Source organism: Microcaecilia unicolor, chromosome 8 (genome assembly GCF_901765095.1).
Source record: "Microcaecilia unicolor chromosome 8, aMicUni1.1, whole genome shotgun sequence".
NCBI lineage: Eukaryota > Metazoa > Chordata > Amphibia > Gymnophiona > Siphonopidae > Microcaecilia > Microcaecilia unicolor.
The window spans coordinates 244,227,901-244,255,192 of NC_044038.1; the positions used below are offsets into that span (position 1 = coordinate 244,227,901).

Here is a 27,292-nt window from a genome sequence, read left to right on the forward strand (position 1 = left end):
GACACAAAAGATAAAGCTTTTATTTAGAGTAATTAAACTATTGAAAGTGTTGCAAGCTACAACACCACAATTCAGGTACTACAATGAAGTGGAAAAGGTACCCAGCATCATTGATAAATTCTGATTTTTTTTTAGCACCTTAAAAAAAAAAAACATATAAAATTTTAATTTACAATTTATCTACATCTAGAAAGAAAAGCCCTACTCATAACCCAGTGGCTCTTACACTTCCTCCAAATAACTTTATAGATATTAGCCCCACCATATGAAAGTTTTTGAAAATACTCAAGAGACAGGTCTTCCGCCAGGGTCGCTTTACTCATACTACCCCTCTCCTCAAGACCCTTCACTGGCTCCCTATCCGTTTTCGCATCCTGTTCAAACTTCTTCTACTAACCTATAAATGTACTCACTCTGCTGCTCCCCAGTATCTCTCCACACTCGTCCTTCCCTACACCCCTTCCCGTGCACTCCGCTCCATGGATAAATCCTTCTTATCTGTTCCCTTCTCCACCACTGCCAACTCCAGACTTCGCGCCTTCTGTCTCGCTGCACCCTACGCCTGGAATAAACTTCCTGAGCCCCTACGTCTTGCCCCATCCTTGGCCACCTTTAAATCTAGACTGAAAGCCCACCTCTTTAACATTGCTTTTGACTCGTAACCACTCGCCTCCACCTACCCTCCTCTCTTCCTTCCCATTCACATTAATTGATTTGATTTGCTTACTTTATTTTTTGTCTATTAGATTGTAAGCTCTTTGAGCAGGGACTGTCTTTCTTCTATGTTTGTGCAGCGCTGCATACGCCTTGTAGCGCTATAGAAATGCTAAATAGTAGTAGTAGTAAATCCCAATAAATAATACCATAAGATTACTGCTGGGAATAACAGCAGCCATAAAAGCAGGAATAAGTGAGGATCACTCCTCTCACTAGAACACTGGTTGTCAACCCAGCCAGACAGGTTTTCAGGATATTCACAATGAATATGCATAAGATAGATTTGCATTCCAAGGAGGTAATGCATGCAAATTTATGTCATGCATATTCATTGTGAATATCCTGAAAACCTGTCTGGCTGGGTATGCCCCAAGGAATGGGCTGAAAGCACTGCAGGAGATACCAGGGACCTCAGTAAGCCAGGGACAGTGATCAGCTGTCAGTGGGGGAAGTAGTGGGGTCAGTATGGGGGGGGGGAAGGGGGAGGGGGGAACTGGTGTTGCAGATTGGGGTCAACGTGGAGAAGCTACTCTTGTGCACATGTGTGTGGGGGGGAGGGGGGAGTTTGCCGCATATGGTTTTCCTCACATGAAGCTTTATAATAATCACTGTTCCTGCTGGATATGGGGAGGCATCAACATTCAGACCTGCACCTGCTACACAATACACAAAAGGCTCTACATTTGGCTGAGCCTCTTGTAAAATACTGTGGGAATTCTCCACATTCCAACCTGGACATCTGAATTCCCCTCTCCTTTTTGAACAAGAAATGCATAAAGGTTAACGACTGGATTTCCTGGATACCTGGTACTATTTTAATAGTAATTCTGAAAGGAAACATTTTACATGGCATATGGCATATAAACAAGGGACAAATTAGGTCATTTCTGTGACTTTCAACATAGGCAAACTGTTAAAATTACCCCATACTGAACGCTTTCTGTGAGGTATACTGGTATGAATTCAGTTGTATCTCCAAAATGTTCTCTCGATGTGCTTAAATTCTAAACATAATAAAAAATAAAGTGATTGGGTAATGAAATGGCATTATCAAAATTTGTAAAATGGAAAATTGCATTTGATTGCAGAGTTACAGTATCATTGTTTCGTACTGCACACTGATTACAGGCTGAAGAAAGGGCAGCTGTCTTAACTGCACTGTATCTGATTAGCTGCTACATGCATATGCATAGACCGTGCTGTGTAATCTAGCCAGACATCTGGAAAGCTACCTTTCCCTATCCTGCAAGAGATTTCAGTTGCAAAAGAAAACCAAGTGAGATCCATCCTGCATCCTATGTGCAAGGCTTGACACTGAGGGAGGGAAGGGGAGAATATGGCATTGTCCAATGCAAAAGTCTAGCTCACAGGCTCCATGCCAGTTCTACTGATTACAAAGGGAGGCATGGAGAAATCATTATGCAAAAAAAAAAAATTTCAAGGCATTTCAAATTCTAGAGAGCAACCAACAATCATCAGTTGTTCGGGTCATCTCAAGAACTGAAGACTCAGTCAGACATATGATTTTTTGGAAACCGCGCCCTTTGCCGTGGCATGGTCCTGAGGCAGCAGTTTCCAAACGTGAATTTCAATCAAAATAAGGAAATCAAGCAGATGTTTAAACAAAATATATCTGAATATCATAAACATTCATATTCATTTTCCTGAAAATCAGAAGTGGTTGTGTTAGATTGGGTGGCAACGTCGGTTACTGGAGAGTAAACCAATGCTGGGCGGACTTCTACGGTCTGTGCCCTGATCGTGGCTGAATAGATATGGATGGACTGGAGTGTAAAATTGAAGGGGCTTCGACGTTAGCTTCAGAACATTTAGTACAGGAACAGTGCTGGGCAGACTTCTATGGTCTGTGCCCTGAGAATGGCAAGAACAAATCAAACTCGGGTATAAAGTATTACATACCATGTAAAATGAGTTTATCTTGTTGGGCAGACTGGATGGACCGTATAGGTCTTTATCTGCTGTCATTTACTATGTTACTATGTTACTCTTTGGGGTTCTACATGGAATGTTGCTACTAATTGGGATTCCGGAATCTTGTAACTCTTTAGGATTCCAGAATCTTCAGAACTTTTAGTACAAGAACTGGGCAGACTTCTACGGTCTGTGCCCTGAGACAAATCAAACTCGGGTATAAAGTATCGCATACCATGTAAAATGAGTTGATCTTGTTGGGCAGACTGGATGGACCGTTCAGGTCTTTATCTGCCGTCATTTACTATTACTATTTTGGGGGAGGGAGAGAGGGTTGAGATAAAATGGAGAACCTTAAGGACCCAAATAGGGAGATTTAAAAAATAAAATAAAAAGCTTATCACATCTACTGTTAGGATTTGCAGTCTTCCACATATGATCCATTGTGTCTCCCTTACCTGTCTTTTAACAAATGTTACTAGTATGCATTGGATAATTCTCACATTTCAAGGACAGTTGCTTCATATCCAGCTTCCCAACCATGGGAATCACAAGATATTCCTGTTTAGACAGTTAGGAACCAGAACCCATGAACCATAAATATATAATAAATAATACATCCTGAAAGAAAAGGTAAGTTTGCTAAATTGTTCCATTTCAACATTGTCTCATATATCACAACCCACATTCTGGCTTCCCTCTCCAGGAATCAATATGCACTAACAATTTTTGTTTTTTTACTTTGTTGCAATGCAAGAGTCTCGTTATAACAAAGTACCTTTGAACATCAGTAAACACAGCCCTGAGAGGCAGATTCCACTTTATAATGATACTTTACAATGTTTTCATTCATAGTAAGGTTGTAAGACAAAAAACTGTCCAAGATCACTTTATAGTTTTGGTTGAGCAGCAGAGAATATTTTACGACTCCCTCTGACTAGTTCTTTGAGCCACTGCACCATATTCCATGGGCCTTTCCTTGAAATCCACATTGCAAATCACTACCTGGTTACCAAGGCAGAGGACAGTGGAAGGGATAGGCAGCCAGACCATTTCTCTGCCATTGTTTTCTAGCTTGTTTTTGCTTTTGGTTTTTTGTTTTTTTTGCACCATTATTTAAAAAATGAGCACTATCCCTGATTCCATAAATGGTGCCCAAATTTACATGTGATCCTGAGATCCGTACATGAATTAAATTAAATGAGCCATTATCAATTATTGACATTAATTGGAACTAATTTGGAACTGTGCACAGATCTAGCTGTGCCTGATTATATAACGATCATGTCATGCGTAACCCAAAAGGGGGCGTGACCACAGGAGGGGCACGGGCAGGTCTGGGCATTCCAATGAATTAACACGCAGTGGTACAGAGTTTGGGAGATGCACTGCCAAGTTGCACGCCAGGATTTACACAAGTTTCAGCTGCTGCAAGAATCCCCGTTTGTAGGCGTTATTCTATCAAAGATGCTCGTCCCAGTGCGCCCTTTATACAACAGCGCCCAGCACCATTTCCTGAATCTGGTCCTACGTGCAAAGAGCGTGGACTACATGTGCAGACTAGGAGACATGCACTAAGGGGTCCTTTTACTAAGCTGCTAGTGGGAGGGGTCATTGTTGCACTTTGGCCCTTTTTACCCTAGAGGGCAAAAATGCAAAAAAAAAACAATGGAAGATGACACAAGGATGAGCGGACGACGTTCCAGTCACTAAAAACAGTTTATTTCAGATTGTTCTGGACTCAACAGAACAATCTGTAGAGTCCAGAACTGTTTTTACTGACTGGAACGTCGTCCGCTCATCCTTGTGTCATCTTCGCTGTCTTTCTGCACGTTGTGTACCTTGCAGAGATTTGTTTTTTTTTCTGTGTATAAATCGAAAAAAAATGGCATGCCCATGCAGTAAGATTGCTCTTACCTTATGGCCATGCAGGGGAGGGGCACTTACTACCACCCACTGAGGTGGCGGTAAGGGCTCCCGTGGTAACCCAGCGGTAACTGGGTCGCATGCGGTGCTGCTCGATTAATGTTGGGTAACCCCCTGCGGAAATATTTTTTGAATATTTCCACTAGCGTCAGAAATGCCGCATTGGGGGTGGAACTACCACTGGCTCCAGATTGGCGCATGGTAAGCCTGTGGTGGGCTTACCGCTGCTTAGTAAAAGGGCCCCCGAATATGTGCTTTTTTACACATGGGGTAATTCTCCATAGATTTCCTAAAGTTAGGCACCAGGGATGTCACCCACTAAGGGCAAATTCTATATCGCCATTAGGCCTCTAATTGCTGTTACAGAATGCCAGCGTAGCTCTTTAAGGCATGTCAATGGCTGGTGTTACTGTCAGTATTCTACAATCCTAGCACACAAGTGCTGGGCACGACCTTGACCCAGTCATGCCTTCCCAGGTCTACAACCCCTTCCAGTTATGTGCTCCAGAACTTACGCACTTCGGTTACAAAATATTGACTAAGCGAAGTTAGAATGAGGGGGCGAGTATGCACTGTTTAATAAGAGTGCTCGCTGTTATCAGCAAATGACAGCCCCTCAGTAGCGACTAACCCTGAATGTCACCAGTGCACACTGAGAGAAATGTGGCTCAGACCGCTCCCATGTGGCATGAGCCTCTGGAGAAGACATAAGAACATACAAGCCCAGCTGGGTCGGACCTCATCAAACCCAGCAAAATTAGATCCACTTGATGTCTATGCCCAGGGATAAGTGCTAAACTTATTCAAACCCCTTTAAAACCAAGCTATGCCACCAAGCTAAAGTTTCAGCTAACGGGTACCTAAGAAGGACAGAGGAGGAGGTGGGGGAAGGAAAAGGAAGAGGGAAAGGGCTTAAGGTATCTTTTACTACAGATTAGCTTGAGTTATCAGCAGCAGGGCCCATAGGAATAAAAGGGCACTGCTGCAAATAACTCGAACTAATCTTTAGTAACAGACCCCCTTAATGAGGTCTTGGGAAGGGGAGACCATCTGATGGAGCGTTGGGAACGAGAGGATTTTCACATAAACTTCATCTCAGTTATATTAAAAAGCTGAGGGCTACTGCAACTCCTGCTTTGAAGGGCTTTCAAAGGGCTGTACTTTTAACAGGGGACCTGCACCATTGTTATCTTTTCATTTTGTCCCTTGTGTTTAGCCTCCTTCTAACTCGCTATTTACCCATCTTATTTCAGAGAAAAATGATGCAGAGAATATGCATCTCTGTAAGGGCAGCTGTATGCAAACATTTTGCAAACATTGACATGGGAACCAAAGCATCCTCAGCAGTCTGGGCAACACAGCAGGGCACGCAGCAATCTCAATAAAAAAAAAAAATGCACTGAAAAAGGCAAACTACTGGAAATAAAAGTGTTTTAAAAAAGCAAACAAACAAAAGCCTAATCAGCACTTTTCAGGGTAAGTCAGCGAGTGGAAAATTGTCTAGAGAAACACATTAGCACCATAAATAACTTATGTTTATTAGCAGACTGTTAGGAAAACACAATTATTTGCTCCATTTATGCTCAGAGATACAATCCAACATACTGATAGTTCGTGAAGGTAAAATATAGGAGCTGCACTTACAGAGCACAGAAAGGTAAAGGCTGCATGAAGAAGAACAGAGTAAGGCTGAGACCTGTTCCACTGTAAAGCTTTTGTTCTAATTCACAGTAAAACCTTAGCAAGGAGCAGCTCACCTCAGTGGCAGTGCTAGGACCCTGCTTTGCAAATCAGGAAGTCAAGGATCAATGCTTCCCAGGACTGCTGATGATCTTGTAAGGGGTCCTTTTACTAAGCCACATAAGGTTCTATGAACTCCAAAAAGGAGTGGAGGAGTGGCCTAGTGGTTAGAGCACTGGTCTTGCAATCCAGAGGTTTCTGGTTCAAATCCCACTGCTGCTCCTTGTGATCTTGGGCAAGTCACTTAACCCTCCATTGCCTCAGGTACAAACTTAGATTGTGAGCCCTCCTGGGACAGAGAAATATCCAGAGTACCTGAATGTAACTCACCTTGAGCTACTACTGAAAAAGGTGGGAGCAAAATCTAAATATATGGAATGTTGCTACTATTGAAGATTCTACATGGAATGTTGCCACTGTTTGAGATTCTGGAATGTTGTTACTATTTGAGATTCTACATGGAATGTTGCTAGTGGAGAAGTGGCCTAGTTTTTAGAGCACCAGTCTTGCAATCCAGAGGTTTCTGGTTCAAATCCCACTGCTGCTCCTTGTGATCTTGGGCAAGTCACTTAACCCTCCATTGCCTCAGGTACAAACTTAGATTGTGAGCCCTCCTGGGACAGAGAAATATCCAGAGTACCTGAATGTAACTCACCTTGAGCTACTACTGAAAAAGGTGGGAGCAAAATCTAAATATATGGAATATTGCTACTATTGAAGATTCTACATGGAATGTTGCCACTGTTTGAGATTCTGGAATGTTGTTACTATTTGAGATTCTACATGGAATGTTGCTAGTGGAGAAGTGGCCTAGTTTTTAGAGCACCAGTCTTGCAATCCAGAGGTTTCTGGTTCAAATCCCACTGCTGCTCCTTGTGATCTTGGGCAAGTCACTTAACCCTCCATTGCCTCAGGTACAAACTTAGATTGTGAGCCCTCCTGGGACAGAGAAATATCCAGAGTACCTGAATGTAAGTCACCTTGAGCTACTACTGAAAAAGGTGGGAGCAAAATCTAAATATATGGAACATTGCTACTATTGAAGATTCTACATGGAATGTTGCCACTGTTTGAGATTCTGGAATGTTGTTACTATTTGAGATTCTACATGGAATGTTGCTAGTGGAGAAGTGGCCTAGTTTTTAGAGCACCAGTCTTGCAATCCAGAGGTTTCTGGTTCAAATCCCACTGCTGCTCCTTGTGATCTTGGGCAAGTCACTTAACCCTCCATTGCCTCAGGTACAAACTTAGATTGTGAGCCCTCCTGGGACAGAGAAATATCCAGAGTACCTGAATGTAACTCACCTTGAGCTACAACTGAAAAAGGTGTGAGCAAAATCTAAATAAATAAAATGGAATTACTGCCCAGCTACCACGTGGCTCTTGCGGTAATTTCAATTTTGACAGCCATCCGATACGCACGCCCGAAAAATAATTTATTTTTGAATACACGTCAAGTGGCATTTGACACGCATGGGTCATTATCACCCGGTTACCACATGAGTCTTTACCGCTAGGTCAATTGCTGGCGGTAAGGTCGCAGACCCAAAATGGATGCACGATTTTGATTTTGCCGCATATCCATTTTCAGCAAAAATTTTAAAATGGCCTTTTTTACAGGCGTGCTGAAAAATGGATTGGCGCACGCCCAAAATCCGCACCTACACTACCACAAGGAATTTTTCAGCGCACCTTAGTAAAAGGACCCCTTAGTGAATAAATAAATTATTATTTAGCTCATACCTTCTCCTTCACAGCTCAAGGTGAGTTACATGCAGGTATTTTCCTGGTCTCAAAAGGTTTACGATCTAAGGGCTTCATTAACTGATGTGACTTAATGTGAGCTCCATTACTGTCACTGAGGCCTATATACTAACTACAGTGGAAAGTTCATAAAAGCTTATTTTCTGTTTAACTTGTTATTTATGCCGAATATATAGATTACAGACCAGGTAATAAACATACAGAAAGTTCCAATGGGTAAGGCGAAATCACAAAAATTCAAATCAAAAAAGATCTGAAAACCTCTCTCTTCAACAAGGCCTACCACGAAAATCAATAGCCTAATTACAACACTTCGCCGCTCCACCCTTATTCAGAAAGTCATCTCTATAACTTAGATCTTTTTGTCATCCTTAATCTTTTTTGTAACACCAATTGTATCTGCTACCCTGGAATGGCGTTGCCATAACAGGTCTTTGTAAGCCACATTGAGCCTGCAAATAGGTGGGAAAATGTGGGATACAAGTGCAATAGATAAAATGCATCTGTCAAACAAAAGTCCAGATATAATTGAGAGGTCCAAGTCCATTATCACAAGCTACACTGCGGAAAAGCAAAATGACCTAAACTGCTTAGGCTACCGACTAAATTAAACCCAGGTTAGTCCAACTGTGACAGAACAAGGAGACAAAGACATCAGAACTCCCCTCCCCCCCCCCCCCCCCCCCCCCCCCCCCCCCCCAATACCTTCTTACCAGAAATAAAAGACGTTGCCTGGGGGTGCTGAAAGAAAACATATTTCCGAGAATAAACTGCTTTGATGTACCCCAGAAAGGCGCTATATCAAATCCGTGTCCCTTACCCCCTTGCCCTTAATACATTTACAATGAAACTAGAGGAAGAACAAGGCTCCTATTTGCAGTGAAGACACCTACTTCAAGCTTATTTTACACAGACACTTTTATATGGGTTTATAACATAGGATCCCAGAACCAGCTCCAATAAAGGTCATGGGATTCGATATACCGCCTTTTTGTAGTACAATCAAAAGTGGTTTACATGCAGGTACCTTCTCTGTCCCTAGTGGAAGCACACTCTAAGTTTTGTACCTGGCACAATGGAGGGTTAAATGACTTGACCAGAGTCACAAGGAGCTGCAGTGGGAATTGAACTCAGTTCCCCAGGATCAAAGTCTACTGCACTAACCACTAGGCTACTCCTCCACTCATTCCACCAATAAGAACCAACCTCATCAGTGATGTCACAATGGCTTGATTGCCCGATACAGTTCCCCAGGATCAAAGTCCACTGCACTAACCACTAGGCTACTCCTCCACTCATTCCACCAATAAGAACCAACCTCATCAGTGATGTCACAATGGCTTGAATGCCCGATACTTGGCTCGCTTCTGATATTGTGATGTCATAAGGGAAAGGGAAATGGGACTTGATATACCACCTTTCTGAGGTTTTTGCAACTACATTCAAAGCGGTTTACACATATTCAGGTACTTATTTTGTACCAGGGGCAATGGAGGGTTAAGTGACTTGCCCAGAGTCACAAGGAGCTGCAGTGGGAATCGAACTCAGTTCCCCAGGATCAAAGTCCACTGCACTAACCACTAGGCTACTCCTCCACTCATTCCACCAATAAGAGCCAACCTCATCAGTGATGTCACAATGGCTTGATTGCCCGATACAGTTCCCCAGGATCAAAGTCCACTGCACTAACCACTAGGCTACTCCTCCACTCATTCCACCAATAAGAGCCAACCTCATCAGTGATGTCACAATGGCTTGAATGCCCGATACTTGGCTCACTTCTGATATTGTGATGTCATAAGGGAAAGGGGGAAAGGGAAATGGGACTTGATATACTGCCTTTCTGAGGCGGTTTACATATATTCAGGTACTTATTTTGTACCAGGGGCAATGGAGGGTTAAGTGACTTGCCCAGAGTCACAAGGAGCTTCAGTGGGAATCAAACCCAGTTCCCCAGAATCAGAGTCCGCTGCACTAACCACTAGGCTACTCCTCCACTCATTCCACCAATAAGAGCCAACCTCATCAGTGATGTCACAATGGCTTAATTGCCCGATACTTGGCTCGCTTCTGATATTGTGATGTCATAAGGGAAAGGGAAATGGGACTTGATATACCACCTTTCTGAGGTTTTTGCAACTACATTCAAAGCGGTTTACACATATTCAGGTACTTATTTTGTACCAGGGGCAATGGAGGGTTAAGTGACTTGCCCAGAGTCACAAGGAGCTGCAGTGGGAATCGAACTCAGTTCCCCAGGATCAAAGTCCACTGCACTAACCACTAGGCTACTCCTCCACTCATTCCACCAATAAGAGCCAACCTCATCAGTGATGTCACAATGGCTTGATTGCCCGATACTTGGCTCACTTCTGATATTGTGATGTCATAAGGGAAAGGGGGAAAAAGAGCAATGGGACTTGATATACTGCTTTTCTGTGGTGTAAATGGTATATACAGGTACTTATTCATACCTGGGGCAATGGAGGGTTAAGTGACTTGCCCAGAGTCACAAGGAGCTGCACTGGGAATCGAACCCAGTTCTCCGTTAGGCTGACGCACAAAATGCCACCCACTCTATTACTGTAAATATGTACATGCACCATATGCATCTACCAACATTATATCCCCAGGACCACCTACTCACAGATCCCCTAATTCTATAAAAGTGGCCAAAAGTGCATGTGCAAATTTGGGCATCTACGCAATTTAATTGAATGAGCTAATTAGCACAGTCTTTGGCTTCTTAACAATTATTGGCACTATTAGATTTAATTGGCATTTACATGCATAAATTTAGGCATGGGATCCACACCTCAAATTTACGTGTGATCTGAAAAAGGGGATACAGAAATGGGAGGGGCATTGGTGGAATGAGTTGCTCCTAAAATGAACATACATTGCTATAGAATAATGCTCCGTAAACTCAGGATTTTTAAAATAACACTATAATGAATATAAATTTTTCTAATAAATGGCTCCCTATCGGGGAATCGAACTCCACTCTCCTGTGTGACAGTGTCTAATTTAGGTGCCTACACTTGCATCACATTTCAGTTGGTGCAAATGGCCACACCTAAAGTTAGGCACAATTCCTGGGCATAAGCCCTATTCTATTAACCAGACCTAACTTTAAGCGTGTCTTATAGAATAGTGCTTTTTTGGTGCCATATATAGAACCTAACCCAGACTGTGTAGAAGAATAAATTTTGTATGGGGGAAACAACTGCCTCTTTAATGTTTAACCCGAATTAACATGCATCAGCAAATGAGGCAAAGAAGGGTAATGCAACCGCCATTCTGACCACTATGCTACAGTATGAAGTACACCTAAAGCAAGATGTAGCTCGTGGTCTATGAAAAGAACAGATAGGAGGATTCCAAAACTCACAACTGGAAGGATAGTTCCTTCCTACAGCTACATGCCAGATTATTATAGTATATTTCACATACAAATATGAAAACTGCTCCAGCCCAAAAATATCACCGATTTAGAATATTTCAGGATCAGTATTGTACCCTAGGTTCCAAAACTGCAACCACGTCTGTTGAATTATTAAACTATGTTATGCAGTTACGGGAATAGTATCTATATCCTCCCAGATGAGTTGATGTTACGTTTACTAAATGAAAACTATATGAAACACAAAAGAAGATTCTAGAAATCATGAGGAAAGCCAGAAAGCAAGGAGAGAAAGTTAGACAGATGGAAATCTGCTTATCTACTGTCACCATCAACAGTAACGTTTTTCAAGAGAACATTTCACCCAATAATCCTTCTTCCTTGGTACTACAAACCAATAAAACTTTCCAGGATTACTTCATGGTATTCATTTTATTTATGTTTATCTTTTTACTCGTTTATTATCCGCTTGTAACCTAAGCAGAGTATAATGATACATTCATAATCTCTGGTTTCTCTTCAGAGTTAGATTGTAAGCTCTGTCGAGCAGGGACTGTGTTTTCACCAAAATACTTAAAAACAATTAATGAAATAACCAACTTTCGTAAATCGTTAAAAACCTCTCTCTCCACTAAAGCGTACCATGGGAATCCATAACTAACCACAATATACCATCACGATTATAACTGTTTCCTTTCTATAACTGTTTGATTATATTGATATGTTAACTTTGTTATTCTTGACATCTTTGTAACAACAATTGTATTTCTTTAGCCTGAAATGGCAATGCCATGACGGGTATTTGTAAGCCAGATTGAGCCTGCAAATAGGTGGGAAATCGTGGGATACAAGTGCAATAAATAACTAAAATAAATGTTCAAGTGTACAGCGCTGCGTACGTAGCGCTATAGAAATGATAAGTAGTAGTAGTAAGTAGCAATCATAAAAGCACAAATCACTATTTTAAGCCAGCAGGGACTCGCAGAATACAAAATCCAGTAATTCAGATACTGATTTCACGAAATTCCAGAAGCTTGGTACAAAGCCTCATCCACTAGCCAACAACACCACTGTGCAAAATATCACTTCAAGAAGAGAAAGCATCAAAAATCCATTCAGATGAGGTCAATGCGTTGGAGACATCTCTGGAGGGGTTTCTTTTGTTTTATTGTTGTCGTCACACACTTAGATGATCAACTGGGGTCTTTGGCAAACCCGTGGATTCTGGCTGTCTGGCAGTTATACATAGCTTCAGTTCTACAAGCATTCTTAAGGCATATGAGAATAGATCTGCAAAATGCCATGAAGTGGAAGTCTAATATTCAAGACCAGCTACTACTACTACTACTACTATTTAACAGCTACCTTAAATGCTTAGCTGAGATTAGGTGGCAGAGCCGGTGGTGGGAGGCGGGGTTGGTGGTTGGGAGGCAAGGATAGTGCTGGGCAGACTTATACGGTCTGTGCCCTGAAAATGACAGATACAAATCAAGGTAAGGTATACACAAAAAGTAGCACATATGAGTTTATCTTGTTGGGCAGACTGGATGGACCATGCAGGTCTTTTTCTGCCATCATCTACTATGTTACTATGTGCTCCCAGTGAGTGGTGCCCGAGGTTTCATTTATCATCAATGCTTATTTTCTGTTCTTTCAATCACTGCCTTTTACTTTCAGGTTCAGTATTTCCCTGTCCCCGGAGAGCTTACATGCGTTTTAAGGCATGGAAACTACCCTGTCTTAACAGGTTTTATTGCAGTTTACCTGCTACCACGTGTTAAACCACGTATTACAGAAGGAAGTGATAACCAATAGTGTAATACGCTCACCATACTCTAACTGGCTAACGCTGAGTTAATGTGGGGGTCACCTGACACCTCCTAAGTATTAATTCACTGGGAGCATCTGAGTGGAGGAGTGGCCTAGTGGTTAGGGTGGTGGACTTTGGTCCTGGGGAACTGAGGAACTGAGTTTGATTCCCGGCACAGGCAGCTCCTTGTGACTCTGGGCAAGTCACTTAACCCTCCATTGCAACAAAATGTAACAAAAATAAAATAGATACTATTGGAGATTCTACATGGAATGTTGCTATTCCACTAGCAACATTCCATGTAGAAGACTGCGCAGGCTTCTGCTTCTGTGAGTCTGACGTCCTGCACTTATAGAAGGCTGCGCAGGCTTCTGTGTGAGTCTCAAAGAAGCAGAAGCCTGCGCGGCCACATTGGTGATCTCCAAGGGCCGACTTCTACATGGAATGTTGCTAGTGGAATAGCAACATTCCATGTAGAATCTCAAATAGTAGCAACAGTGGAGGAGTGGCCTAGTGGTTAGGGTGGTGGACTTTGGTCCTGGGGAACTGAGGAACTGAGTTCGATTCCCGGCACAGGCAGCTCCTTGTGACTGGGCAAGTCACTTAACCCTCCATTGCCCCATGTAAGCCGCATTGAGCCTGCCATGAGTGGGAAAGCGCGGGGTACAAATGTAACAATCAATCAATGGTGATGCATGACCTGCAATAAAAAAATAGTGGGGATGACCCTTATGGATGCAGCGTTAGGTCTGGGCTTGCCACGGATTAATGTCCAAAAAGAAAAGAGCAAAACACGATCCCTGATAGCCACACGACAAAATAATAAAACAGGTATAGGGAGATCAATTAAATGAGTCCCACGGCATAGGGTCTCTTACAGCCCCAGCTATTTCAAAACTCTCTTTATACTTGAGCAAGAACCAACTCTGCATATAAAGTTCCAAATAAACTTTTATTCATCTATTCAAGTAACGCAACGACGGGCATAGCAGAATAAAAAATGTGATGCCGAAAAGTGAATTATGCTACAACATTAAAATCCCACATTTTAGCGTGTTAAGCCCAAATCATAGTTCCTGTTAGTAGACGGGTCCCTTAATAAATAACAGAAAATAAAAATAACCTATTACATGTTAATTTTTGATATATTATTTCTTTGGTATAATTGAGAGGGACTCCTGACGCAGACGATACCACCCAATCATGGCTGCATTCGGTCCAATTCAATTCTGACTAGATTGTTTGCACTTTATAACTGGGTTTGCATCTTCTTTTCAGGAGATATATAGGTCACCTGAAGTTGGGCATGGAGCCCGAAGCACGTACACATTAGTCAATAGGGGGCTAACAACCAATTACTGATATTAATTGGAGTTAATTGGTACTAATTTGCATGCACATCTGCCTATGCAGTATTGTTATAGAATGTCAAGATTTACACCAGGTTGTCATCTGGCTTAAGTCCCTCCCACTCAAAGTTTACGCAGGAATCCGCTATAAAGTGCTATTCAATACAAGACACTCATCCTGGAATGCCCTTTACAGAATAGCACTTAATGTGGATTTTCCCTAAATTTGCGTGCCATTTACTGAATCTGGTCTTTTGTGACCGTGGCTTCTATCCTTCCAGGCCCCTTCACCGTGCTCTCTCTCTTTTAGTGCATGAACCATGCAACGTCTGAATACTAATCTTTCTTTAAAGAATATACACATTCAATTGATGTATTATTACAACAACAAATCAATGGTAATTTAGTAGAAATTCAGCAGTAACACACTGAACAAAAATGGAAATCTGTTTATTGTTGCATTTTATTCACAAGGGGAAAATATGTAAAACACTCTTTGACTCCCACTCATGTCAAAAATAACATGTACTGTAAATAGGAAGCCGGTACTCACTGCAGTGAATGTGAAGAACCAACTTGAGCTATAATTATACTAAATCGCTCTTTTAGAAACAAACAAAAGAATTTGACTGGAACCAAGGCTAGTGTTAAGTATGCTGGGGCCCAGGGTAGAAATGTAGTACGGACCTCAAAGTCCACCACATCAGGCTGTATCTTGGTCAGCTTTAGGTAGGGTTGGGGCCTACTTTAGCTTGGAGATCCATGGCAATTGCCCTGTTTGCATCCCCTAACAGCAGCTCCGACTGGAACCAAGAGAAAGGCCAATAAGTTTCCTCTCCACCATCTCCTTCCTATCTCAACAGCTTCACTCCCCTTCCTAGTTTTTCTTGTCATGCTTTTCACAACTGCTGGCTTGTGAGAGAACCAAGAACAACATGGAGAAAGGGGAGAGACAGAGAGGAAATGAAGGAAAGGAGAATGATGAGAGAAAAGTTGGGAGGGCTCGCAGAAGAAGAGGTGGAAAATTAATTACTACTTTTATTAACAAGTACATTTAAAAATAAAACAAGTTTAATCATTCTTCATGCTTAGGATAAATGACAAAGAGGCTGGAGGCATCTCATCATAAGAAAAGAACAGCCATACTGACTCAGACCAATGATCCAACTAGCCCAGTATCCTGCTTCCAACAGTGGCCAATCCAGGTCACAAGTACCTGGCAGAAACCCAATTAGTAGCAACATTCCATGCCACCAATTCTGGGACAAGCAAAATTCCATGCTACCAATCCTGGGGCAATCCCAAACAGCAGAAAGATTCTGGAATCCCAGAAAGTCCCAATTCCAGAGTCCCAAGACTCCGGAATCCCAAAGAGTCACAAGATTCCATGCTACCAATCCCAGAGACAGCAGCAGGCTTTCCCCATTTTTGAGTATGGACTTTTCCTTCAGAAACTTGTCCACCCCTTTTTTAACCCCAGGTATTCTAACTGCCGTTACCACATCCTCCGATAATCCTATTTCTTGAGTGAAAAAATATTTCCTCCTATTCATTTTAAAAGTATTACCATGTAATTTCATCGACCAACCAATTTATTGAGGTATAAGGGGCTAGAGTTATATAACTGCTTACATATATTTTTTTTGATGGGCGGTATATATCAGATAAAAGTTGTCTTTATTATTGCATAATAGTGTATAATGAACAGGGAACAATATACAAAGACTGCAAATTTCTTGGTTAAGTAATAAACCTAAGTCAGACCACTGAAAGAAATTTTTCAAACCATTCAGCAATATAAATTAGCCCAGCATTCTTCAAAAATAGGTGTATTATTTAAAAAAAAAAAGTCTCTCCAGAACAATCCATAAGAATAAATAGCATTTATTTAGCTTCAGATCAACGGGGTTTCAAGATTTCCACACTGAATATGCAGGACATTGATTTGCATGTCCTGCTTCCATTATATGCAAATCAATCTCATGCATACTCATGTGGAAATCTTGAAAACCCAACTGGGCTGCAGCCCTCGAGGATTATGGTTTTCCACACCTGCTATAATGCATCCCCACAACTCTCCTGCTTCCCTCTCTGGGCTGGCTCGTGTCGCTCCCATAGCACAGAAGCAGCCCTGCTCACACTGGTAAGAAAAGCAGTAGTCAGTGACCGTGTGTGATAAACCCAAGCTTCCCTCCTCTGGCAAGTGTTTCCTGCCCAAACAGGAAAGCTGTAGGAGGAACGGGGCCACTGTAGGGCCTGTGAACATGCAACGGCAACGAGTCCCATGCTCAGTCAGTGGCTGTTGCAGAACTGCTTCAGGAGAAAGGGAAGAAAGCAGAGAAGGCTTTGGACTGTAAGAAGAGTTACTGACAGCCAGTAATATTAGGACAGGACAGCAGGAAAAAGGAGAATGTGTCCGACTGTACAGTTTTAAATTTCAGGAAACCTTGAAAGGACCTGAAAATTGTTATTTCTGACTCTGCATTATCTGGTAATCAGATCCTCACTCGTACACGGAGATTTCTAACACCAACATATTCTTCTCAACTCCCCACCCCGCAGTACATTATGAAAGTCACTGATTTTTAAACTGGATACGTTATGAATAATGTTTCTGTTTTAAAGCACTGTAAACTGTTGCAAAGCTGTTATAACCTGATCAGTTCTCGTTTTGTTGGCCACCGGAAGATGACTCATTGGTGCCAGGGTTTGAACCAGTGATCTCTAGGCATAAACTGAGAGCCATTCTCCAGTTGTGCATGGATGCAAACGAGTCTGAAGGTCACCACATCAGATCTCACTACAGACCTGAAAACTGGGTCACAAATTTTGCAGCTTTCCCTCCTGCTCGTCCCCTCCTCTACCTGAGCAGTTTCACAGGCTACAGTGTTCCTTGCTTTGCTTTCGTACATCTGAGCCTTTATCTGCCTCATTTTATAACCTTGGTGTCTAAGTTGTGCATGAATGTGCTCACAGGTATTCTTATAACATGAGCGTGTAAGTCAAACAGGGCTCCTTTCACTAAGCTGCAGCAGAAACTGACCTTAGCATGACCTGATGCTGCTCTTTCCTGCATGCTAAGGCCATTTTCACTGCCAATTTTCCGTTTTCCAAATTAATGGCTACACTTGTTTTGTGCTAACCCCGTACGAATCAGTCACCATGCGGAAATGTGGCTGTATTAACTAGTTAATGCAGAACGCCCTCTCTCCGCCCCCTCAGCCAAAAAATTATTTGTTAGAACATGGTTCACACGTACACATTGGGTTTTCACCGCAGGATACCTCAGTGTATCCCACGGTAAGTGTTTTTCAGCAGCAGTAAGTATGCGTAGGCTTACCGCAGCTTTATAAAAGGAGCCCATCAAACCTAAATGCAAGAAGGCGTGAACAGGGGCAGGTGCATGAGTGGGGCATATCAAACATTTACGTGTGTAAGTTATAGAATACGTGCATGTACAAAAAAGTGTTACATTTCAGTGCATGCACTGATGCCTGCTATTGACACAGTCACGACTAAATGTTAGTGTGAAAATCAGTGGCGTAGCTACGTGGGGCCACAGGGGCCTGGCCCCCCCAAATTTCCTCCGGGTCCCTGGTTTTGCTGGCAGGGGTGCCCAACCCCCGCCAGCTGAAGCCTTGACCAGCTGTTGCCTGCCCTGCTCTCTCTTCCTCCTCACGTCCTGCACGTTCCTTTTAGTGAAATTGAGCACGCGCAGTTTCACTTAAAGGAGCATGCAGCACGTGAGGAAGAGACAGCAGGGCATGCAACGCGGCAGCGCCAGAGACTGGTGCTTGACAAGGCTTCAGCTGGCGGGGGTTGGGCACCCCTGTCAGCCAAGGTACTTTGCTGCAGCAGTGGGTGGGGAGCGGTAGGGCAGCAGACTGAAATGTGCCCCCCCAGCTGGGGCTCTGGCCCCCTCTCACTGCGAGGTCTGGCTACACCCCAGGTGAAAATGCCAACTTACACTAGTGTTTTATAACAGAATGTGGGTGTCCAGATTCCATTATAGAATTCACGCTCAGCACGCTGAATTCTGGTGCCTAAGTTTTGGCACACTTTACAGAACTGACCCCTAAGGAGGAGAGTCTATATATTTGGCGCCAAAGAATCTTGGCACTGAAATTGGTTTTGACTAAGAGGCATATTTTCAAAGCACTTTGGGAGGCTAAGTTCCATAGGTTTCTATGGAACTTTGGGGGGCTAAGTGCTTTGAAAATGAGCTTGTAAGTGTCATCTATAATTGACACCTAGATTTAGCTGCCGATTATAGAATATGCCTAGTTGATATCTTAGAACCTAAAACTACGCAAATCCATTTACAACAATGAATACGTGGTGTAAATCCCTGTGAGTAGATTTAGGCACACTAGGCCATATTCTGTAACTACACACGTCTGCCTCTCTTCAATAATCCCCTTTTCCCTATGTGTCCTATCTGTCTGTCCTACCCTTATCCCTTATTTGTCCTGTCTGTCTGTCCTGATTTAGATTGTAAGCTCTTTTGAGCAGGGACTGTCTTTTCCTCATGTTCAATTGTGAAGCGCTGCGTATGACTGGTAGCGCTATAGAAATGATTTGTAGTAGTAAATTTCAGAAGACCCACAAAATGCCCTCTTTCCCGCCCATAACCACTAAAAAAAATGGCAGGTTACAGCAATAGTTTCTCAACGTGTTTACAAATTAAAGACTGGATATTAAAACAAAAAAAAAAAAAAACGGGCTCCTAAATTTGCACCCTATTTTCAGCCAAACCTAGAAGCCTAAGGTCCCTGTTTACTAAGCCACATTATAGGTGCGTTAGCATTTTTAATGCGCGTTAACCGTGTACATGCCTACAATATCCCTATAGGTGCCTACACAGTTAGCGCACATTAAAAATGCTAACATGCCTTAGTGAACAGGGCCGTAAGTTTTCTGATGAAAATTCCTCTTAATTTGGGAGGTTATATTACATTTGCCAAGATTTATAAGCATAATTTATGAACCTAAAGCTGATCAGTGCCAACAACCCAATCCCCCCCCCCCCCCCCCCCCGCCTTAAATCCATCCCTTGTGCCATCCACTTTTTATTGCTCCTAAAATTAGCGGTTAGTGAAATTTTGAGTATAAATCCAGCCATTTCAGCCCTATAACTTTTGAAGGAGGCCAATTCAGGAGCACCAATCTGTTGCATACCGGGCCATAAATATCCATAATCCTGTGAAGGTCCCTCCATGCCCTACTATAAAATAGAAGGATGCCTTCCAGGGAGCTGCTTCCTCAGAAACACCAGTAGAATTCATGTTAAATTACCTTCAAGCTCATTTACCTGAGGAAACTTGAAAAACACTGCCCTCCTCTGTCCGTGCACACAGGCTTCCACAACACTTTCAGCTAGCTTAGACAGAAGTCTTTCTGCAACTCTGTTTAGGTTGTGGGGAGGAAACTCTCTCTCTCTCTCTCTCTCTGTCACACACACACACACACACACACACACTATTTTCAAAACTCAGATGTATTTCTTCTCCTTTTCTCCACCCTAGTATCCCTCACAATCTGATGTTGCATGCATCCATTGCAAGTAAAGTGGGATATTCAAATTGTGCCCCTCATGTGCAAACCTTTCAGGTAATTTCAACTTGAGTTGCTATTATATAATTAAAAAAAAAAAATAAAAAACTTGCCACTGGATTTGGTCATTAAAACCTACTAAGCTCCTGACAAAGGTACTTGACAGTTTCCCATGCACCAACTAAACAAGAGGTGAAAGGTTAATATTTTCTGCTGGGTTTTCCGACTTCCAGCCTGCCTGTCCACTGTACTAGTGTACAACAGCAGCACCTTGTGGCAGTGGGCAGTACTGCTCTCCGTTTCCTCCACTTTGCACAGACTTCTGAGGTTTTTGTTTTCGTCCCCAAGAGTGACACTGGAAGAAGCCAGTCTCACACCTGCATCCTCCATCCATCCCAGATTTGCGGTGCAATGAAACTTTCGTAGTCTCTCCTCCACCACTCGAAGGGCAGGACACACTGAGGCATATTTTCAAAGCACTTTGGGAGGCTAAGTTCCATAGGTTTCTATGGAACTTTGGGAGGCTAAGTGCTTTGAAAATGAGCTTGATAGCCTGCTACATTAAACCTGTCATCACACAAACAGCAACGTGGTTTGGACGTACAACTCTCTAAAAACATGATATAACATTGGGGTTTGTATGAAACATTTCACGTTTCAATTGCTGCCACTTCTCTCTCTAAATCTTGAGTTATCAAAGGGTTTCTCATAATACATTGATGCATTAGAAAACTACAACCAATGATGGTCAAAGGCACATTCTACATCTAGCAACTAGAATTATCCCGGTATGCAGCACAGTGATCATAATGATAATAGTATTTTGCCAAGTTCCAATGAAATCTGGCACATTTCCCGAAAATAAGCAACAACGTAAAATAATGAATCGTAATTAATTTTGCTATTCTTAAAACTGAAGTATACACACAAAAAAATGTAGGACTACTTTGAATCTCTCACATCAAACAGCTTGTTAGTCTGCAAAATAAATAAATATCTCCGAATGTAACTTTTTTTTCTCTGACTTTTTGAACATAACGTATCACTGCCACTTTGGGACATAAATGGTACAATTGCAGATGAAAAGGCTTCCCACCGGCTGTCCTCATTCTATTGTTACCGAGTCTCGCCCTGCCTGAAAGTAAAAATGTCCAAAGCCTGAGCTGATGCTGACAAATATGAAGTAGAGAAAAGGTAAGTTACAGCATTTCCAGAGGGTCACTGAGCACAGCTAAATAACCAGAAAGAAATGTGGTGCCCCCCAAACCAGGGCTCTTAAAAACAAAAAAAACCTGCAACCAGGTAAGAAGAGACTTGAAAGCAAAAGAAAGCCGAACAAAGGTGTCATACTCACCCTAAAGCATTTTTCTCCTATCCTGTACATTTTGCAACCTGAATCATCGCCAAAGCAGGAGAACAACAGAAACACTGCACCAGCATCAGTGAGAGCACCTCTCTCTCTCTCTCTCTCTCCCAGCAGCTCTGCCTATTTTCCGTCCAGTTCGCGTGGTTTCACTTTGCAAAACCTTGTTTAGCAAATCCCTTAAAACAAGGGACAAAATGACCTTTCCCCGCGCGCATTTCCCATTTTCTTTCTTTCTAAATCCTTTTTGAAATTCCCCCCAAAAATGTTTCAGCACTTTATTTCACACACAAAAACAGAGAGGGAAAAGTTGTAATATATACTCAGTATCGTTTGGGGCTGTAAATGCACATAACCCCCCCCCCCCCCCAAGAGATATACAGGAAAAGCTGGCTTCTGCACATATGCATCTACCTATGTGTGTTCATCATACGTATTCAGGGCAGAGCAAGTGTCAGAGAAAGGCATCAGGCAGGACCCTCTCCCCCTCCCCCAAATCACTTCTTATTCTAATTCTTGCAGCTGCAGCCTCAAAGTCCGGGGCTTTCAATTTCTTTCCCAAGCAAGCACACAATGCAGGCTGCAGCCTGGGGGGGGGGGGGGGGGGGCTTTTCTTACTGGAGTTACCGCCGCACAACTTGCATGAAAGTGCAAGGAAGCAGCAGCAGCACCCGGGCATCTTCGCCCTTCCCCCCACCCCAAAGTTCCAGCGCGTCCCGGGCAAAGGCGGAACGGAGCCTACCTTGTTGCAGGGATAACAGTCCAGGGGGCTCAGACAAGTCGGGTCTGCAGGTAAAGCGCCTACTGCTGTGGGAGCTGAGGGGTAAAACCTAACGTCCATCACGGGGGGCCGAAGAGGAGGAGGAGGAGGAGGAGGCTGCGGCGCCCGCGGCTGCCAGTCTCGCGCTGCCTCCTGGGGCGCGCGCGGCCGGGCGCGTGGCAGCGTGCGGGAGAGCAATGGCAGCGCAGCGCGAGGCAGCTCCAGTCCCTTCTATTGTTCGCAGGGAGGGAAGGAGGGGGCCGCGAGGCTGCTCTGCTCTCGCGCATCCGCTCGTGCTCTGCTTGGCTTTGTGCAGCCCTTTCGCTCTGCTTTGTTCTTCTCTCGTCTCTTTGGCAAAACTGGGCCAGAAACGGCTCATCCCGCCCTCTGGCCCCCTGATCGCTGGTGCTAATAAGCACTAATTAACACTGACTACTAGACGGCTATCTGCTCTGGGCGCCTATTCCAGAACTTCACGCCGAATCGTCTGCATACGCCTCCAAAGGGGGCGTGGCATGGGCAGGTCCGGGATTTAGTCGCCGAGTTCTAGAATACACCAGTAGTTAGTCACCAGCCTTTACAGAGTAAATGACGGCAGATAAAGCCTGGATGGACCTTTAACACGAAAATGACCTGAGCTAGTGTTTGATAAAGACAGCTCCAACCAGAACTTGTGCTTAGTGTGCATCATCCTGGTACCTGTACAGAATTCCCCCTAGACGGGGCTGAGTAAAAGGGGAGGCCACAGCTACAATACATAACTCTTCAGAGGAGGTGACACAGGAAAAGGGAACTTGTTCCCCCCATAATTGCTCCCATGCTCTTGGGCAGTGCTACAGGTCCCTGGTACCACCGCTATTCTCAGTGTAACACCGTTTCCTAAGGCAGAAAACTGCGTTTTCATTTCTCTAAAAATCAGATTCGCTATCACTCCTCTCCTTATAGCTTTTTACAGAGATAAAATCATGGATAGTGGCACTCCTGTGGCATGAAGTGACCAAAGTGGCATCCATGCGGAACATAGAACACTAAAGAAAACCCTCAGCATCATAAGAACATGAGAATAGCCTACTGGGTCAGACCAGTAGTCCATCCAGCCCAGTATTCTGCTTCCAACAGTGGTTAATCCAGGTCACAAGTACCTGACAGAAGCCCAGATACAGGGACAAGCAGTAGCGTCCCTCGTGTTCATCTCAATAACAGACTATAGATTTTTCCTCCATGAACTTGTCCAAACCTTTTTAAAAACCCAGATGTGCTAATCACTGTAATCATATCCTCTGGCAACAAGTTCCAGAGCTTAACTATTTGTTCAGTGAAAACATATTTCTACCTGTTTGTTTTACAAGTAGTACCGTGTAACTTCCTTCAATGTCCCCCAGTCTTTCTACTTTTTGAAACAGTAAAAAATTGATTTCCCTTTACCCATTCTACACCACTAAGTATTTTGTAGACCCTCAACCTTTCCTCATATGAGAGGAGTTCCATCCCCTTTATCATTTTGGCTGCCCTTCTTTTAACCTTTTTCTAATTCTGCAATATCTCTTCTAAAATACAGCGACCAGAATTGCACACAATACTTTAGGTGTGGTCATACCATAGAGTGATACAGAAGCATCATAATATTCTTGGTCTTACTTACTATCCCTTTCCTAACTATTCCTAGCATTCTGTTTGCTTTTTTGGCCACCACCAGACATTGGGCAGAAGATCTCAGCATATTGTCCACAATATCTCTTGAGCAGGGACTGTCCTTCCCCTTGTCTAAACTTGTACAGCGCTGCGTAACCCTGGCAGCGCTATAGAAATGCTAAGTAGTAGTAGTAGTAGTAGATATCACCTAGATCTTTTTCTTGACTCCTAAAGTGGACCCTAGCATCAAATGAGTATGAGTTGGATTATTCTTCCCAATGTGCATCACTTTGTACTTGTCCACATTAAATTTCATCTGTCATTTAGATGCCCAGTCTTCCAACTTCTTAAGGTCTTCATGCTTTTTTTTCTCAATCCACAAGCATTTAAACAACATTAATCATCTTACTCATCATTCCCATTTCAAGATCATTAATAAATATGTTAACTAGCACCAGTCGCAGTACAGATCCCTGGGGCACTCCACTGTTCGCCCTCCTCCACTGAGAGAATTTATTTATTTATTGCATTTGTATCCCACATTTTCCCACCTCTTTTCCCATGAATAGTGGAAACATATAAGAAAATATACATTTAGTATTATGGAAGGCTCTTGGGTAACATGATAATGAAAAAGCATGATATTAGTATAACAAGCCAATATAATAAGGCAGTACTGGATATATGTGGAGGAGTTCACATATGTTGATCTTTGTGGTATGCCTTGTTAAAGAGATGGGTCTTCAGTAGTTTGCGGAAGTTAGTTAGTTCTTAGATCGTTTTTAAGTTGCGCGGCAGCGCGTTCCAGAATTGTGTACTCAGGTAGGAAAAGGTTGACGCATGCATTAGTTTGTATTTTAGACCTTTACAGTTGGGGAAGTGAAGGTTGAGGAATGTGCGGGATGATTTTTTAGCATTCCTGGGTGGTAAGTCTATCAGGTCTGACATGTAGGCAGGGGCATCTCCGTGAATGATTTTGTGAACTAGGGTACATATTTTGAACGTGATGCGTTCTTTAAGTGGGAGCCAGTGTAGCTTTTCTCGTAGGGGTTTTGCACTTTCATATTTTGTTTTACCGAATATGAGTCTAGCTGCAGTGTTCTGGGCTGTCTGAAGTTTCTTGATTATTTGCTCTTTGCAGCCAGCATAGAGTGCGTTGCAGTAGTCTAGATGACTGAGTAGCATTGATTGTACCAGGTTACGGAAGACAGTCCTTGGGAAGAAATGTCTTACTCTTTTTAATTTCCACATTGAGTGGAACATCTTCTTGGTTGTGTTTTTCGCGTGGTTTTCAAGTGTTAGGTGTCTATCAATGGTAACTCCAAGAATTTTTAGGGTGTCCGAAATTGGAAGATTCAGTTTTGGTGTGTTAATGGTGGTGAATTTGTTCGTGTTTTGTTGAGAGGTGAGTATTAGGCATTGGGTTTTTTCTGCATTGAGTTTCAGCTGAAATGCATCCGCCCATGAATGCATGATATGTAGACTTTGGTTGATGTCATTGGAAATTTCCTTTAAATCTTGTTTAAATGGGATGTAGATCGTTACGTCGTCTGCGTATATGTATGGATTGAGGTTTTGGTTTGATAGTAGTTTGGCCAAGGGTATCATCATTAGGTTGAATAAGGTCGGTGAGAGGGGGGATCCCTGCGGAACTCCGCATTCAGGTATCCATGTGGCTGATGTAGTCAATTAGATGTCACTTGGTATGATCATGCGGTTAGGAACCCCTAGAACCAATTGAGAACGTTGCCGTTTAACCCTGCATTGTTTTCTATCCATCAACCAATTCCTAATCCACAACAGAACATTGCCTCCTATCTCACAGGTTTTTAATTTTCTCAGGAGTCTCTCAGAAGGGACTTTGTCAGATGCTTTCTGAAAATCTAGATACACTACATCAACCGGCTCACCTTTATTAATATGTTTATTCACGCCTTCAAAGAAATGAAGCAAATTGGTGAGACAAAGCTGAGGGGGTCTTTTACTAAAGATTAGCTCAGCTTATCTGCAACAGGGCCCATAGGACTAAGATTGGACCTGCTGCAGATAACTCAAACTACCCTTTAGCAAAAGACCCCCCCCCCCCCCACCCAAGTTATTTTATGACAAGATTTTATAAACGTGAGAAAGATTCCTATGAAAAACTTGCACTTTCTTCTTACTCTCTGGTTTTCTATTGCTTTTAATAATAGCTGTATCTTTGATTAAATAAGCACTGAGACTCGAGGTGTAATTAGCCTCAGAAACTATAATTACATGGTCAACTGCAAACACATCAGACTTGTGATAATTATTCTGGAGTGGCTTTGAAATTTTAATGAAAAACAGTTATAAACAGATAGTAATCTGTGGATTTTCATTTGATTGTGTGGCGTGCATGGGAGTGTGCAGCTAGTGGATGTTGTGATGGTGCGTGGACTTATATCCTGAAGTGAATAGGGCTCTATGTGCATACTAATCTGTTGTGTAAGACCCTGTGTACACACGCAGAATACACATACATGTACATGATGATTTTTAAAGTTGTCACATATGTTCAGAAAATATATACCCCCCCCCCCCTCCCATGAGAAACGGCTAAAGTGGCTAGGGCTCTTCAGCTTGGAGAAAAGACCTCTGAGGGGAGATATGATAGAGGTCTATAAAATAATGAGTGGAGTGGAATGGGTAGATGTGAAGCGTCTGTTCATGCTTTCCAAAAATACTAGGACCAGGGGGCATGCGATGAAGCTACAATGTAGTAAATTTAAAACGAATCGGAGAAAATATTTCTTCACTCAGCGTGTAATTAAACTCTGGAATTCATTGCCAGAGAATGTAGTAAAAGCGGTTAACTTAGCGGGGTTTAAGCAAGGAAAAGTCCATAGACCATTATTAAAATGGACTTGGGGAAAATCCACTGCTTATTTCTAGAATTCCTGTTTTGGGATTTTGCCAGGTACTTGTGACCTGAATTGGCCACTGTTGGAAACAGGATGCTGGGCTTGATGGCCCTTCGGTCTGTCCCAGTATGGCAATACTTATGTATTTATTGTTAATTACTACTATTTAAAAGAAAGATATTAAATAATGAGGGCAGAGCTACCTTCATGCAGAAGTCCAGAATCAGTCTAATGTGCCAACATTTTCCAGTTGTATGATATATATTTATTTCTTCAAGTCAGTTTACAACAGCATTTTCTCAGTTACTACACAAATGCGAACACAATTATAATGTTAATTAATAAGTTTTTGGATGTTGCTGAATTCTGTCTCCCTGTATTTCCAGTTTTGGCACAGTATACGTCATCACAAGGACAAAATATGAGAAAATCAATGGACTGCATTAGGGGCTTATAGCCTA

The 27,292-nt window shown here is 42.6% G+C and overlaps 1 protein-coding gene across 6 annotated transcripts in view; it reads right to left on the reverse strand.

Moving 5' to 3' along the window:
* Positions 1–22,551, reverse strand: part of TOX2 (TOX high mobility group box family member 2) — a 314,937-nt gene extending 292,386 nt beyond the window's left edge. For 5 of the 6 annotated variants that reach the window (XM_030212722.1, XM_030212723.1, XM_030212719.1 and 2 more), the window contains exon 1: positions 22,300–22,551. In XM_030212722.1, coding sequence (XP_030068582.1) covers positions 22,300–22,398 — 99 coding nt within the window. In that variant the 5' untranslated portion in view covers positions 22,399–22,551. Of the gene's footprint in view, positions 1–21,548; positions 21,624–22,299 lie in introns of those variants that run through there. The other variant, XM_030212720.1, reaches the window with a different exon arrangement.
* Positions 22,552–27,292: the final 4,741 nt, after the last annotated feature.